Source organism: Choloepus didactylus, chromosome 1 (genome assembly GCF_015220235.1).
Source record: "Choloepus didactylus isolate mChoDid1 chromosome 1, mChoDid1.pri, whole genome shotgun sequence".
Classification (NCBI taxonomy): domain Eukaryota; kingdom Metazoa; phylum Chordata; class Mammalia; order Pilosa; family Megalonychidae; genus Choloepus; species Choloepus didactylus.
In genome coordinates, this window is record NC_051307.1 from 225,363,279 (window position 1) to 225,380,063 (window position 16,785).

At 39.7% G+C, this 16,785-nt stretch overlaps 1 protein-coding gene across 6 annotated transcripts in view; it reads right to left on the reverse strand.

Moving 5' to 3' along the window:
• Positions 1-16,785, reverse strand: part of FOXP1 (forkhead box P1) — a 389,051-nt gene that overhangs the window by 162,863 nt on the left and 209,403 nt on the right. For 4 of the 6 annotated variants that reach the window (XM_037800241.1, XM_037800248.1, XM_037800253.1 and 1 more), the window contains exon 4: positions 4,911-4,997. The exons of the other annotated variants lie outside the window; for them this stretch is intronic. In XM_037800241.1, coding sequence (XP_037656169.1) covers positions 4,911-4,997 — 87 coding nt within the window. The remainder of the gene's footprint in view (positions 1-4,910; positions 4,998-16,785) is intronic. 6 annotated transcript variants of the gene reach the window in all.

Genomic DNA, 16,785 nt, shown 5'->3' on the forward strand with positions numbered 1-16,785 from the left:
GTAAAGGCAAAGAGCTAACTGAGACCAGAGGGATGATGTGAATTGCCTGATGTTGCCCAGCTGACCTGCAGCTGAGCATCCTAGCTCCTTACACTGGCGAAGGTACTTGAGCAAATATGGCTCATCCTGATCCTTTCCAATCCTTAAACTAATGCCATGCCTGGACTTTTACAACAACATAGCAGGAATGGCTGCCTAGAGTTCAAATAGTGAGTGAGGCAGAGACGCTGCTGCCAATAAAGAAAATGATAGCTCACACTTACTGAATGCCAACTACCTATCTGGCTTGGTTCTAAATTGCTTTACCTAACAGACGTTTTAACACGCCCGAGGTCAGCAGCCCGGATTAGAACCCCTGCCCTTGTACTTTAAGAATGACACAACCAAAAACGGCCACTAAATACATAAACCTGCGGAGTTAGAATTCTTCCTCTAACAATTCAGAACTACTTGCCTGACATGACACATTTCTAAAGAAGAATTTGGATATGTTTAGGAAAAAAAAATCAGTTAATCCAAGCCACACTCAAATGGATTATGCATAGAGGACACTAATCTCATTTTGTAGTGAACTTTAAAAAGATCTTACTTTTATGGCGGATAACACAAACAAGAAAAGAAAAACAGATTTGATTATTTTGGTCAAGGAATTAGAATCATTTTCTTTAAAAGGTGGTTAACAAAACCAAAAACCAAAAAACTGTTCCTCAGGTGCAGAGGTGATGCTCATAGAGCTGTGCTCACAGAATGACAATAATCCTTGGAACTTCCAGTAATCACAGTTTAGCATAGGGTGCACTTGAGTTTCCAGACATGAAGAAATAAGAATTCCCTGGAAATTTGGAGTAATTACTGACCTTGGAAGAATCACAGGAGTTCCAAAGAAACAATCGTTTGCTTTCAAAAAGCATTAATTTATTTTCATAGGTGCAGTGTACACGGTGTCTAAGTGCCTACCAGTCATTCTGCCAGGATTTGAACCCAGCTCTACCACTTGTTAGCTGTGTGACCTTGGACAAGCTACTTGACCTCTCTCGGCCTCCATTTCTTCATCTTTAAGAATGGGGGGAAATAACAGTATGTACCTCATAATTTATACATAGATTAGAGCCTGGCATGCAGTAAGTAATTCTTAAGTGATTCTTAAAAGTGTTTTATAAATGATAACTAATTATGGAAGTAATACATTCATGGTAGAATATATGAAAAATATAGAAATGAATTAATAAGAGAATAAAAAAGCAAATGTAATGCCATCACCTACATATGACTCACTGTCAACATTTCAGGGTATGGCTTAAAGTAATTTTCTTAAGAAAAACTGGAATCATAATATTTACGGTCTTTTAAAAATTACCTTCTAGAATTAAAACTAATATTTTGAGTAGAGACTTCAAATCTCATTCCAATATTCAGTTTCCAACTGACAAATGGCATTGGAAACCAACAGCTCAAGCACCATCACCCTACTCTAGAGTCTTCTGGAAAAGCTTTCAACAAAGAACTCGCAAAAGGAACAGACAATGGTATGGGACTAACTTTTACACTGTGCTCACTAACCACAGCAAGAAGGCCCAGGACACACCAGAATTGAAGAATCACATGATAACAACCGAGGGTTAACAGAATGTTCTGATTCTTTTGTCGCCCCCGAAGCATGCAACCATAGAGCAACTTGATTTGCTTTGCATGGCCAATAAGCAGTATCTGTTTCTTTGCACAAAACAAACTAAGTTGATTTTTGTGGAAGTTTAATTGCCAACATCATATTGAATTAAAGTGAAATAAAACAAAAATTATCATTTTCAGCCCATGCTGTATCTTTAAAAAAACATATCCTGTGACTCTAACATGCTTAACACGACTACTTTTCACTGCCTTTTCCCTCCCACCACAATCAACACTATACACTAGCTATATTTTCCAGTCCAGCTTCTTCATGGCAAGAGACTTTCTCATGGGACTGCTGTGGTTGGGGCTGAATATGTCTCGGAAAAAAACGCTTCCCGGGGCATCTAGAGCATACCCCTTCCAGGTATAGCCTAAGTGTTACGTACAGACACATCCAGAAATTGTAAACTATTTTAACAGCAGGACATTTGTCCACCTCAAAAGAGGGATAGTCTTTGGAGCTACCTATGTCCCAAGGGTGCTCTGAGGATTCATGAGTTAATATTAGTTAGTCAGGGGCTTTGATTTCCACAGACAAAGCGCTCTATATAAGTACAAAGTACGATCAACCAACCCAGCTGCCTTTTGGAGAGTCACCCAAGATGACAGCAGAGGCGGCGGAAAGGCCTCTGTTGCATCCTTGTCTTCTGTAAGAGCCGCGCCGCCTCCCAGTCCCAGGCACGGCGATGCTGGTGGCAGCCGCGCTGTATAGGCGCATGAACACAAGAGTCTGCTGCATTGTTCCCTTATATAGGCAGTGAAGAGGGAATCCCTCTGTGTGCATATTTTCAATCCACATTCCAACACAGTATAGGCAATGAAACAGACTTTCAGCTGTGATTTATAGGGCTTGATACCACCAGGGCAGGCACTGTGCTAGGACCATGCGCATCACTTCTGTAGGATGTGGATAAGTGAAGGAGTCCTACAGAAATCATGTTCTACTTTTAAGGAAAGTGCCAGTGTGTGCATATGTGTTACTACTGTATGCCTATGTGCCTTGTATAAGGAACATTTACATGTGGTTGTGCAAACCCCAACTGAGAATTACAACAACAACAAAAAAAGATAAAATTATCATTTGCTTGGACTCTTACTCTTGTGGTATGAGCCTTTTCCTAGGCCAGAGGAGTCGTCAATTTGACATAATAAGATCCCTGAGGCTCCTTAATTACATTCCATAACACTAAAGACTGGAAGGTATTTTTGAGGGACACAGATGTACAGGTAGACTGCATTACAGCACTTGCCCAACATCTTTAAAGAGAGTAGTGAAACACTGGCCTCTAATAACTTACATTGTACACCGCTCACAGGCATTCTGGTATCCTTTTCCTTTAACAGAATAATTCATGTCCAGATCTAAAGTGAGAATAGAGCCTTCAACAAAACTGTGAGAGGCACTGATTTGCCCAATGGTATCACTGTGTAAAACACACATACACACACGCAGCATAAAAGCAGAGCTTCTGAGGCAGGCACAATTAAGCAAAACATCTAGAAAAGCCAAACTATGTAAGAATTAATCCTGGGAAATATTGTACTATAAAACTACACCCTGCAATAGGTCAGTTCTCAGTTAAAAGCCTGGAAAATTCTCAGAAAGCAAAAAGGCTCCTGAGCCTTAAGGGTTAATTCACTTGCCTTAAAAAAATAAAACACACATATAATTTCCTTTTATCATAAAACAATGCATTTATTATTGTCTGTATATCTGTTAAAGGGCATGGCTTTCTGAGTGGAAAACAAAACAGAACTTGGTCACATGTTTATTTGCTTCAGCTACTCCCTTCCCCTTCTGATAAATAATCAAACATGCCATCCAGAAAAAACAAAACCAGCGAGCTGGGAAATTTGATGGTCATCAAACAGACTGAGATACCAAGAAAAGCAGCCCACTGTTCCCACACTGAGTTTTCGGCCCCACACCTACACTAACATCTGAGTAAATACCTTCAGTCACTCTTTCCATTTTCCCTGCAATTACTCCTACTGTTAAACAAATTGTCCTTAAGGCAGTCGCAAACATAATTTTTTTTCTTGCAAAGTAGAACAACTTCTGAACATTAAAAAAGCCAGCACAGCAGCACACGCACACACACACACACACACACACACACACACTTATTTATTTAAAATGTCTCTTCCATTAGAAGTTAGGACAACTACAGAGCATGTTTCTTTCTCTATTCTAATAGATGCTGTTTCAGACACTAACATTTAAGGATATTTAGTCTGGGGACTAACAAACAAGGCTCAGAATAATAACAATCCTCTTAAGATCAAAAGAATGAATTTTCCATTTCCTGTCTATCCCCTGACCAGTACATAGTTAAAAAAAATAAAATAAAATAAAAAATGGCACCTGGCTTACCAATTATACTGAAGTCAGGGGTCAAGGTTGGGGGAGGCAGAGGGAAACAAGAGGAAAGACCACATCAGAGAGGAAAAGGTGGCACCCTTTTAAAAAATGTCAAGCCATGTGTTAAAAAAAGTCATTTCAATAGAAAGGACTAAGAGCAGTTACCACTACAGAGAAAGGAGCAGCCCAATTCCAAGGGTTCCCGGCTATACCAATCGTCCACAATGAAGATTGTGAGGGGAGCCTTCCAACATCAAAGTTAACAGCCATCACGGAAAGTGAGGCCGGCTCTCTCCTTCATTTCGCAGCCCACTCCATTCAAACAATAGTAATATGAATGAGATAATGACCGTCTGTGTTTCAGCAGTCTGACTTTTATTGGCATGAAATTGGTACAAATATTATCAAGACCGATTCACAAAAGATGACAGCGTCATGATGCAAACATCAGACGACAATTCTGCAGACACAGTGTCCCCCATTACAAAGGCATCGTCCCTACACTCTCTAATTACTTGTGATAATAGAAAGAAAAAAAAGGCAACACAAAAAATGTCACGATAAGCAGACAGAGAAGTTCTAATCTACATTCAGTCTATAAAACTGTCCTGACAACAAACAGCTGCTTACTTAGGCTGATAATATCCAAAGACACATTTGAAAGTAAGAGTGAATTAACAAGGAGTTAGAAAGAATCGGTTTTCTCAAATCTCTAAAAAGGAAGAAAAGCCTTTAATGGAGAGAGGAAGGAGGGGGAAGAAAAAAGCAGTAAACAAGTTGGATCATCTTATTTTGCAAAGAATGTCTGAGCAGGAGCAGATCCCAAGTTTAAAAGTTTAACCCAGTGAAAATGTTCCTTTTTTCTCTGGACACTTACAGAGAAAATGAAGAGTTTGACGGAGTGAGCTCGAACTGTCTGCCTTTGGATTTCCGTCTTCTCGCTGTAGATGGGTTCTGGCTGTTTCTGTGAAGCGGGGGTTGCAGAGTGGTAAAAAAGATGTTTGAATAAACAGGAAGTGCTGTGCGGCTGAAGCACCCTGGAGGAGAAAACACACTGGAACATTGCCCTTTGTAGGCAACCTCAGGGAGGCTTGCCTCCACAGTAGCTGGCTCGGCTCTGACTAAATGACAAAGAAACCACAAGAATTCCTCAAGTAATTCTTCACTTTCAAAGTTGAAAGATCAGTTGGAGCTTGCAGGTAATTCTCAAAGTTGCATTTAGCACTTAAATCTATTAACCCTACACATATCTAAATCACTCCAGATCTGCTAGCGGGGGCACAGCTCATGAAGTGTACCCTGGCTGGACCGAACTCCAGCCAAACACGGTTCATTCACGCAGACAAACACATGCCGACAGGGTTTCGGGAAACCTGCTCTTGATATATTTTTCTGGTGATATTTACATAGGCAGGATGCTTAAAAAAAGAAGAAAGAAAGAAAAGAAAGAAAAGAAAGAAAGAAAGAAAGAAAATGCAGATTTCACAGGCTTTAGAGGATACTATCACATGTATTTTTAAAGAACACATTACATTGTCCTGCATTCCAGGGACACGCCCTTGATCTTGCTTCTGCTGCTTTTCCTTTACAATTTCCTTCTCTGCAATCGACCAAACTACCTGTTTATCTCAAGATGCCTAGCTAACCTACTTCTTGAACACTCCTTAACCCGCCCCAAACTAATTATCGAAGACCTGTCTTCTGTCACCACAGTTACTTGACAGATACTGCAAAGAAAAGTAAACTGCTGAATGCACAGCAAGTTAGCTTGAAAGACAGGATGAAGAGTCGAACAGCCATATTCAATTTAAAAAAAAAAGGCAGGAAGAAAAGGATTCCTTCTGAAAATGTACTGCTGCTGTGGCAATGTTCTTCTGCCACAGAAGCAACTGATTTGTTATTTAGCGTGGAATGCTGGACTGTCATCCAGGTGCTAATACTCGGCTAAAATAACTCATTGGGAGCTGTCAGTGGGATGTTTACATAGGCCCCAATCTTTTCTTCATAGAAGGAAATTTTTTACTGGAATTCATCTTCTTTTGATCTCACATTCAAAGCAACGGCAGCTTGATAGACATTCAAGTCTGAAAGCAAATCCAGACGCTGAAGATAAACCGCCAGAATATGACAGGCAGAAGCATCTAAAGCTTATAAAAATGAAGAGAACAGCATGTCGCCCGAGTATTACAATAGCAGAAATCAAGAGATATATTAGGTGGAACTGATCAGCCACAAAAACAGTTCAAAAGGCAGATCACAGAAACAGAGCACGAGTCTAGAGAAAAAAATGGGAAAGATCTGGCTTACTGTCTCACCTCCCTTCTGAGCCCCACAGCACTCCCACGCCTGCCTCTGCACTTTCAGGAGGGGTGGAGTAGCCAATTCAAATGCTCCTCTCTAACTCGGATGGTCCTATTATAAAAGACTTCCCGGCAGCCCATTTCCAAGGGGCAGGGGGAAAGATAGACCCTTACCTTGCTCAGTGTCCAACATGCTGCACTCTATTAGCATCCCCTCTATCTGCTCTGCACTGCGGTATCAAAAGGCACACGGCCTGGGCGCCACGAAGGTGGGCGGTCAGGAAAATCATCTTTCAACAGAAGAGCTTTAAGCAGTTCGAGATGGGGCTAGAGAGCTCTAAGCAGCCAGTTCCCTAAAATGGCTAAGTCACTGAATGAACACAAATGTTCCAACACACAAACAGATAGATGCATTAAATCCCGCAGATGTAAGTGTTCAACATCTAGTAGCTTTTAAACCAATTGGATGCAAACCTCTAAAGGACTTATCGCAAAACTTTCTCAAGAGCTCACAATTATTTTTAAAAAATAAACCTCTTATTTTAATTAAACTCAATGCATATAATGAAAAAGTAATTCTAACAATTTTGTACTTAGAGGTTTTGTTAACAAACACTGAATGGGAACAGGCAGCTTCAGGTTAAAGGGCAACAGAATTCCACATTATAATTTAGCCTGCGGTTATTCCTGATTGCGAACACCCTCTGGGATTGCAAAGCAAGATCTTCCTTTGCAGCATGCATGGATTTTTAAAATTAGTTGCCCCTCCTCCCCTTTTCTGCATAATAAACCAAGAGTCAAATGTGGATTTAAAAATGTGCTAACCAATTTAAAAGGCCTTCCTCAGTTTAGCTCTGCATAGCTACATTACAAATGTACAAAGCAAGCAAAGTAAACAAATAAACAAAAACTCGACTGGATTCTAATGCTGTTTTGTATGTCACTTTCGCTCATGCCTAAGCGGTTATCTGATGTACTAAAGCTGACTCTATCTTTAAACCTTACCAGCTGGTTTAATCTGTTAAAGTCACCACTATTATTCTCTAGCCTTAAAAAACTAAAAACAACACAACACAAAAAGCAGTTGCTTTCAAGACTTAACTCCAAAAATCTCCCAACTAAATATTCCATGTTGTTGTAATGATAACATTAATCCAAAACAGGGAGGTTTAAAAGGGAAATGCAAATTCCCTTACACATTATAAAACACATTATTCCTTGAGAAAGAATGCTGTCACTAGCCTTGTAATGCAAGGAGCAGCAAACACGCCATTTCTCGTGGCTTAAAAGTCTTTTTAAAATCTGCCATGTATAAAGACCTTTAGTATAATTAAATGACTGTTGGGCTTTTTTTTTTTCTTTAAATATAAACAACTTTTGATATGTCATTTCAAAACCTCATAATAACATCATTAAAGAGCTACCATTTTTTAAAGAGAAATTGTCTGCTCATGGCCATGGAACAGTTGCCATGCTCTCGGCTTCTTCCTCTCCCTCCCCTTCAGACTTCTCTTGGACTTGAATGTCGCCATAGACCTTGAATCCTTGAATGTGAAATGGCTTCACGCTAATTGCTCTAATTGCTTGAAGATGTGCAGGCAGGTGAAACCTGATCCCCACGGCCATTGTGGACCAAAAGCAACACTGGAATGTTTACACAGTGGTTTGATTTTAATAGACAGAAGGGCTGAGTTTGAGGCAGCAAAAACACAGCTAATAGGTGACCTCTTAATGTAGTCCTACTTAAAAAAAAAAACAATAAGACACAACAAAATACAATTTCATGTTCTTAAAGGAAGTGTCCTAAATGCCAAGGTTATTTGCTTGACTCTTGGAGTGAGCACACGGTGCGTTGCACCTGACATTTACACCCCAAACTCTACCCGAAGTACATTTTTTTTAACCTTAAAACAAAAAAGCACTTCATATGTCAGTCACCTTAAAAACAGATTATGACGTATGGTATTTCAGAGTAAGCGTACTCATTTAAATTGTAAATAGAATATTTCTCACTATTGCAATACTCCTTGTCCCTTAAAAGGGAAGCTTTGTCTCTCTCTGTTTATTCCTTTGGTTCTCCAGCCCAGCACCCCCATTTATGGAATTCCTGACCCTGGTACATTCCTGATTGCACTTAAAGTTGAGTCCAAACCCTCTCATGTTAGTGCTTTAGACAAATGTGCACCCTTTCAGCGCCTTCCTCCTTTGCTGCTGGGTGGAATGTTGGTGTGCTTACCATCTAGTGAGGCGGAGGTGGCCACAGGAGTGGCCAAAATAGTTATTCAATGAGAATGGCCATTCTCCCCATAGATTTTAACAAATTGGGAATAGGTACAAAAGTTTAAGAATGCTCCCTAGAGCCCTCTCTTAACGGGACACAAATGTAAGCAACACCAGAAAGAAAATACGGCACAGCAAGGCCAAGATAAAAATACAGCAGCACCTAGAAGGTGTCTTTAACAAAAGGAAGCCCACAAAAGTCAGGGGATGGGTTATATCAAGGATCTGAATTTGTAGGAATATTTCACATACAGCAAGGAAACACTGCTAAACAGGAAATAAGAATTAAACATTGAGTGCAGAAGAGAAATACCACACAACAATGAAATTATTTTGAGGTTAAGCTGGGCGATTTAAAGCAATACATATACTTTGTACACAGGAACAGAGAGGCAGGTAATAAATACCCCATACGAGAGCAGGGAGCACTGTCAAAATGCTCTGCTGCTGGGTTGCTTCCGCTGTCTATTAACTTCAGAGGATGAAATACAAACACAGAACAAAAGAAAAAAAAGTATTTTTAAAGCTCGGAAACATTTTTAGTTATATAAACTAAGTAATAAATATAGGCGCTCCCGTTGCCTGGACTATTTGTCCCCAAACACCAAAAGACAAAATACTGAAACAAAAATAACGGCCTAGAACATCCTTTTTAATCATAGCCACCTCACACACATTTATAGACAAACACTCATACCTTGTTCGAAAAGTTACAATCCCCTATTAAGAACAAATTCCTGCCCTCCCCACCAAAGGAGGGGGGACAAGTATCCATTTAAAGATTAAGTATAAACTAGTCCAAGCCAGTGAGAGGAACACTGAGTGGAAAAAGTAAACAGGCTCCCACCCCCTCCCCACCAAAATAGTTCCCCTCTGAAAGCAGGGAGCGCCTGGTACCAACGGCTGCCCTGTTGCTTGGAGGGGTCAGCAAAGCTATGCTAAACTGACAGGTTCAGTTTATAGAAGGCCAGAACTTTGTTTGGATATACTGGCCTTGCTTACCGCCAGCTTAACAACAGATGGCTAGAAAACTTTCATTATGTTGCACAGGACTGAACGGCAAACAATCCAGAAAACTGTGAAAAGTTTAACTCCCTCTAAACCAATGTGCCAAGCCAGGGCCAGGTCCGAGATGCTGAACCTTGTTAAGGCCAAATGTGTGCCCATTAAAAGAAAAAAAAGCACTTGCTAACTGCCTTGGTCAAGTTAAGGCACCAATCCCAAAGCCAAAGCACCAGCCACCAAGTCTTTTAACTGTTCAAAGCCTCGCCCTTATAAGGAGTTGTATCAACTGTGCCTTCTTTATTTTATTTTCCCAAAACATACTGTCAGACTTTCCCCTTCCTTTGGAGAAAGAAAATCTTCCTCCAGATAATTCCCAAGCTCCCTTCTTGCCTTCCCTCCCCGTGGAAGTTTGGATGACACAACCCGAATGTTCCCACCCTAACACCTAGATTTAAATATGATTTATCCAAATCTGTATATAATTTAAATATTCATTACACTGAGTCAATCACACGAACCCTAGTGTCTCTGAATGCTCTGAGACAGGTTATAAATGCATCTTCAAAGGTTTAATTCAATTGGCAATCTGAGAGGTCTTATCACTGGAAATGTGTTATTTTCATATTATTCAAGAAATGAACAAATGTGTTTTCCACAAATGTATTTTAGAAGCTACCCTTTCCTGTTATTGAAAGAAAATTGTGTTTATTACTCCTTTAGCATAGTGTAAACTCATAAACGTCAACGGAGAGTACAAGGAAAACTGTCAACTAAATATTGTTTCCTTCATGAGCTGTTCTTCCAAGTCAATTACGCCTTTCAACTTCTGGGGCATTGTGTGATAAACTGGCAGTAAAAATCATTCACATTAATATACCATGGTGCCTTGCCTGCAAAAGGTAATTAAAGAAGTAAATGACTCATAAGAATAGACATATTAGCTGCAAAATGAAAGGCAACTGAGCTGCCACATAAAAATATGTACCATTAAGATACTGCATTTTCATATTCCTGTAATCAGCTTCAGTAGACTAATGCTTATTTAATCCAGTTCTGTGCTAAGTCCATCAACAACTGTTTTTTGCTGTTTTCTCCTTGACTGAACATTATGAGAGCAGGTTTGGAATAAATACTGCAATGAGATTTTTGCATACTCAATTGAAGAACAGGTTTTTACATTTTAAAATCTATTTTTCTTCCTGCGAGAAATACAACATAAAAAAAGGTTAGTGGTAGAAAAAAATACATGTATACATGTATACTGCTAGCTAGATGTGTCTCTTTAAATAGCAGCACATTTCAGGGAAATAATATTTGTTTCCCTATTCATGGTTTCTGACCCATACCACCATCAGCACAGGGAAAAACGGTGTCCTGCCGCTGCCTCGTGCCAAAGCTCCTCTTCTTCCTTTATGAAGCTCTCCCTTTTGTTAATAATGTCTTCCACTAGCATTAACAGGGTGAGGGCAATTTATCCTTTGGCAGGGATGGAAAAGGCAAGAAATGATGAGGTAGTTGGCAGGTGAGGTGGCGGGAAAGGATCTCAGGCTTGCCTCGTGGCCCCTGAGCCATTTTTCTTCTAGAGGGTTAGCAACCTGATTGGGTAGAAGCTACTCCAAGAGAATTGAACTGACCCTGCTCTACTTTCAAATTTCTGGATTTCAAATTGACACTTTGCTTTCTTCTTCATATCCCTTTATCTCAGCTCTCCCTTGCCAGTCCAGCCCAGCCACAGGAAAACACCATCCCAGCATGCTGAGATTTTTCACTCAAGATATCCCCTTATTTCTCTGCTTCTAGAATCTCGATCTCAACCAGTGAGAGAGGCTCATCATTTGCACTGTAAATATTTCTGGGAACATTAGATGCATGGAGTTTCATGGAAGCTGGAGAAATGCCTGTTCTTCACATGAAAATTAGGGCTCTTTGCTGATAACTAATGTGGTCCTAAGGCTTTGCTAATTCAATTTGGGAGTTTTAACTTTCAAAACTCTTGCAATTCCTCCGATGTCCAATGCCAGCAGAAGGACACACTGCTCATCCCTTTGCCTTCATAAGTGAAAATCAGCCTATGAAACATTCAGATACCTACCTTTTATCATGTTTGCCAACAATTCACCCACTTGCATTAACATACAAATGCACCTGGATGGTGTCCACTAATGCATTAAAAAGTCCAAAAGAGAATTCTGATCCGTTTTGGGGAAGATCATAGTAAAGGTCTAGATTTCTATATATTCTGGGCCTTCCTCCTGTCCCTCCTCCTGAGAGTATAGACATTCTTTGGCCTTAAAACTGAAGAGCAGCCAGCCACACCCTCAAGGACAGAGGAGGATGTGAAGGCTGCCCTACAAGGACCCTCTGCTGTTTATCTGTTAACAGTTCTCGGAACTGCTCCCAGATTTGGGTTCGATCTCTCCTTGGAATGTATTATTGCCTCAACATTCAAGAACACACCATTTGGAACCACAATTAATGAGCTCCAGTACTTTTTCTAATTAAGGAACAAAGGTCCCTGTGTGCACAGAATGGTGACGCAGTGTAGAGAGCACACGTGGAAAGAAAAGTGAACGCTTCTAATTGACTCAAAATGGGATTTTTAATATTTAGGAACATAATAGGATGGGGAAATAGCATTTCCAACATCCTTTACAAATAAGCCTTTACAAAATATTGTTAGCTGTTAATAATACTTCATTATAAAAAGTGGAAACTTATGAATACAAGGCATGTCACCTTTGTATTCACGTGAATTAACCTATATGTGTGAATACAATGATACATGAATTAGTTTTTAAACATATATTAAAAAAAATAAAAGGCTCTCCTTTGAAAAAGAAAGGTGAGAAGGCAGCTCTTCTGTGCCTGATATACCTTAGACCTTAGCAGATTAGGATTCAAACATGTAATTAAGAAAGATAACCCAAGTTTTATAGCAATTAGGGGCTGTGGGAAATAGGATACTATGTCTCAAAGGTGTTACAAATAAACCACGCTTCTAAATAACCTGCAATGCTTGGAAAGTATGCTCACTACCAAGGGCAAAGCGGCTATGCAGTGACGGAACAGTAAATGACAGACTGGCGTTCAAGTCCATTAGCTGCTATGTGATAGGAGCACATTCACTACCACACGACCTGTGAAAAATCTTAGATCTCTTTAAATCTTTGAATTGGATTACTGCATTAATTCTTAAGAACGGCAATCCTTCAACCAAGTCAAATTACCCTCATTAACAATGGAAAAACTGCCTCTGCAATAAGTTTCTAAAAAAAAGATATTTATTACCTATAATCACTTTTACATTCTTCACCTAGAAATATGATGAACTGATGCTAACAACTTTGAAAACGGCACACTGCTTTTGCATATTAATTAGGGTGAAAACAATAATAAAAATGAAATCATCTGTAAGGTATTTAAATTTTTTTTCCTCACAACTATAGGACATTTCCTTTCATTATCACATCCCCCAGAAGAAAATAGCCCCATTTTACAGGAGAGGAAACTGGAGCACATATATAAAGAGAATGAGCAAATTTCCCAAGCTCTCCCAGTTAATTACGGGCAAAGCAAAGAGCCTACTGGCTCTCTGTTCTGGGCTTGTGCTGAGATTCAATCAGAGGCACAAATTCAAAATACCACAGTAACACAGTGCACTGACTTCTCTAAATCATACTCAGTGAATTAAAAGACAGGTGACATAAATGAAAAGACAGGAATGCAGCTTCATAAGTAGAAATGCTATCCATAATAAATAGAACAGAAGACCCGTCAATTCTCTCCTCAGCACATTTGCTGTTTGTGTTTAACCTGCCTTGGGAATTCATCAAATATGTCATTTTAGAGTGATTTAAAGAAAAAGGAAATGTAAATTGATTTACTTTGCCCTTGTTACTCTCTAAGATGGTCTCATCTGAAATGTAATAACGGCTTGACCGATTTCAACAACTTTTGGTACTTTATGAGAAATGAGCAATTCAAAGCCCCTCTGATGACAGTTCCTCTGCTGTTTGGGGGCTCCTCCTCTGGTTGTATTACTTCCCAGCACAAGCCAGGGCAGGAGGGTGAGCCCACCTGCATTTATTCAAACAGCCTATTTTTACATCAGGTATTAAGGAATGTGAAAAGAGGAAGAGGCAGAAGTTGCTTTCCAGAACTCAATAGTAACTAAAACTACTTTTAAACAGCAATAACAAAATGCTAATCAAAGTTCATAACAGAAACTCAGAGGCACCACAAGTCTCTGAAGTGCCTTCATAATCACCAAAAAAAGGGTGAGAAATTGTGCTCAGTATAGTTGTAATGTGTAATGCATTTATTTCAGCATAAGGATTTGTGTAATTCATTTATTTCACATATGTATCTTTTGTTTAATATATGATGATAAAAATCAATTAAGCAGAATATTTTCTCCAGTGATTTTCAAATTTACTGTAATTTTTTAATGTACACCCAAAAACCATGTGTTGCTAAGATGAGCAACAAATTCCACCCCAGATTTACAGTGTCAAGGCTAAAATGATATAATCTAATAATAATAAAAATAGCACTTGTCAATTTCAGTGTGTGTCAGACATTTGCATACACTTTCCATCTTTCCAATGACCTTTTCAAGGTGGGAATGATGACACCCATTTCACAGAGGAGAGCAGGGAGGCTGAGGGAGGTTGACTGGCTTACCCAAGATCAAGCAGCTTCTAACTGGGTCTTCAGTTACCAAGGCTGCTTGGAGGTGACAGTGAGGCTTACGAGAAAACCAGAGAGATGCTGCTCAAAGGGGAACTGGGAGGAAAGACAGACATCCGTCTTGGGGCTTTAAAAATTTGCAAGGAATCCAGGATCTAAACATCAGACAGCCCATCAACTGGAGACAGCCTCCAACCTCTTACCCACTGACCTTGTATTTGGATGGACACTATGGAACTATTCCTTTTTGGCTCTACCATGTGTAGACTCTCTCGCCTCTCTTTTAAGAGCATTATGACTGTCAATCAGGTGCCTTTCAAACAACAAATATCTTAGCAGTGACCTTGTGATTAACTTGGTTTTACAACTCTAGCAACCTTTCAAAACAAATGTTGATGTTAACTGTTCCACAGATACCAGGACCATACCTTCTATTTATTCATCAATTAAGCACAGAATTTTTGGGTGCCTGTTCAGGACTAAGCGCAGTCTAGGCACTGGCCTGTGATGGAGAACAAAACAGCCCTGCCTCCTCCCTTCCTGACACCTACAGTCTAGTGGGAGACAGGGATAAACAGAGGCAATCAAACAAATCCAGAAAGAATTACAAAGCCACTGCAAAGGAAGCACCAGAGAGTCTTAAGAAAAAACAACTTCACTTAACTTTGTTTTTAACCTCCGTTAGGTAAGGCTGCCAAGGAATCCATCCATAAGGAGGTGATATTGAAGATGAGACCTGAAAATGGAGAGGGCTCAAACAGCCAAAGAACAGGGAAATATGCTACAGGGAGATGGAATATGGAGACTGAAGGGAAATTGCAGGTCAAAACAGCACTAAAGAAATGATAAATTTACTAGTCAGTGACAGACAATTGTGTTGTTTAATCCTATGTCTACTTCATTATTTTTCAAGCCTCTTAAGGCAAACAAAAGTACACAGATCACAAATACGCTTTCAATCAATGAGCTAATAAATGTAAAATGCATCATGTGGTGATAAAAACTCTAAAAACATGAAAGAATTTATGTAATTACTCCTGAAAAATAAATACCTTCGAGTTGGCCTCGGTTTCTGTCTTTGCCTTGGTTTCTGTCTTTGCCTTATTTAGTGCACTAATGTAACATAGAAGGCAGGATTCCAAGACTGCCCCCCCAAGTGCCTGGTCTCTGGGTGTACATACCTTTCACCTAGATATTCAATCACTCATCTAGATGTTGTTGCAAAAGGATTTTGCCGAGGTAATAAGGTCCCAAATAACCTGACCTTAAAAGAGGACGATTATCTAGGTTGGTCTGATAGAAACACAAGCCCTTTAAATTGGGATTTAGACATTGGAGAGGGAGGAAATCAGAGATTCTAAGCAAGAGAAAGATCTGATACACCATTGTTGGCTTCAAGGTAGAGGGAGCTACATGGCAAGAAAGGTGAGTGGGCTCTAAAAGCCAAGAGTGGCCCCTGGCTGACAGACAACGAAGAAACGGAACCTCAGTCCTACAACCACAAGGAATTCAGTTCTGCCAACCATCCGAATGACCTTAGAAGCAGATTCTTCCCCAGAGCCTCCGGACAAGAACTCAGTCCAGGTAAACTGTGATTTCAGCCTTGTGATGACCTGAGCAGAGAACCCAACCATACCATGCCCAGACTTCCTACTTACGGAATTCTGAGCTAATAATTCAGAGTTGTTTTAAGTTGCTAAGTCCTTGGTAATCTGTTGTGCAGCAACAGATACAGAAAGAGATGAAATCACAATACCCATGTCTAAAGTTTATGGAAGAGTTTCTGTTTTGCCACATAAGAAAACTCAACAGGAAGGATGCAGGAAGAGAAGGAGGGAAAAGATGACGAGTGGGGTTGCCTGGGTTCAAATCCCAGCTCCACTACTGACTAATATGACCCTTGGCAATTTATCTAACCACTCCGCGCTCCAGTCTTCTCAGGTTTAAAAAAGAAATAATAATGGTACTGCTTTCTAGGGTTGTGGTGAAGAAGAAATACGTTAAAACACATAAAGTGTTTCTTAAAGCAGTGCATGGCACTTAGTAAGTGCCATATAATTGTCGGATGCTTTTTTTTTTTTTTAATCATTTTTACTAGTGCTTATTCCAGAAGAGGGGCTGAATATTTTCACAGAAAGTCTCTTCTCTCCCCAAGAGAATTTGTTAGATGGGGCTTAGTAAATATGTAAAAATATATTTATAATACAGATTTTACCACTAATGCCTTTTCATGGTCCCCCATAAAACCCATCTAATCTCTGATAAAAATGAAAGAAAACCCCTCCATATTCATGACTACAACATAATTTTACTTTTACTGAAAGGGGAGAAAAAAAGCATAAAGGTCTTAAAACCTTGATTTTTCCTCCTTAACAAGTAGTTTGTGCAATATTTGGAAAAAAAAGGGACCTGCTAAAAGAGCAAGGAAAGGTAAGGGAATTTCAGCAAGAGCGTAAGAGACACAAGAAGGCAAAAAAT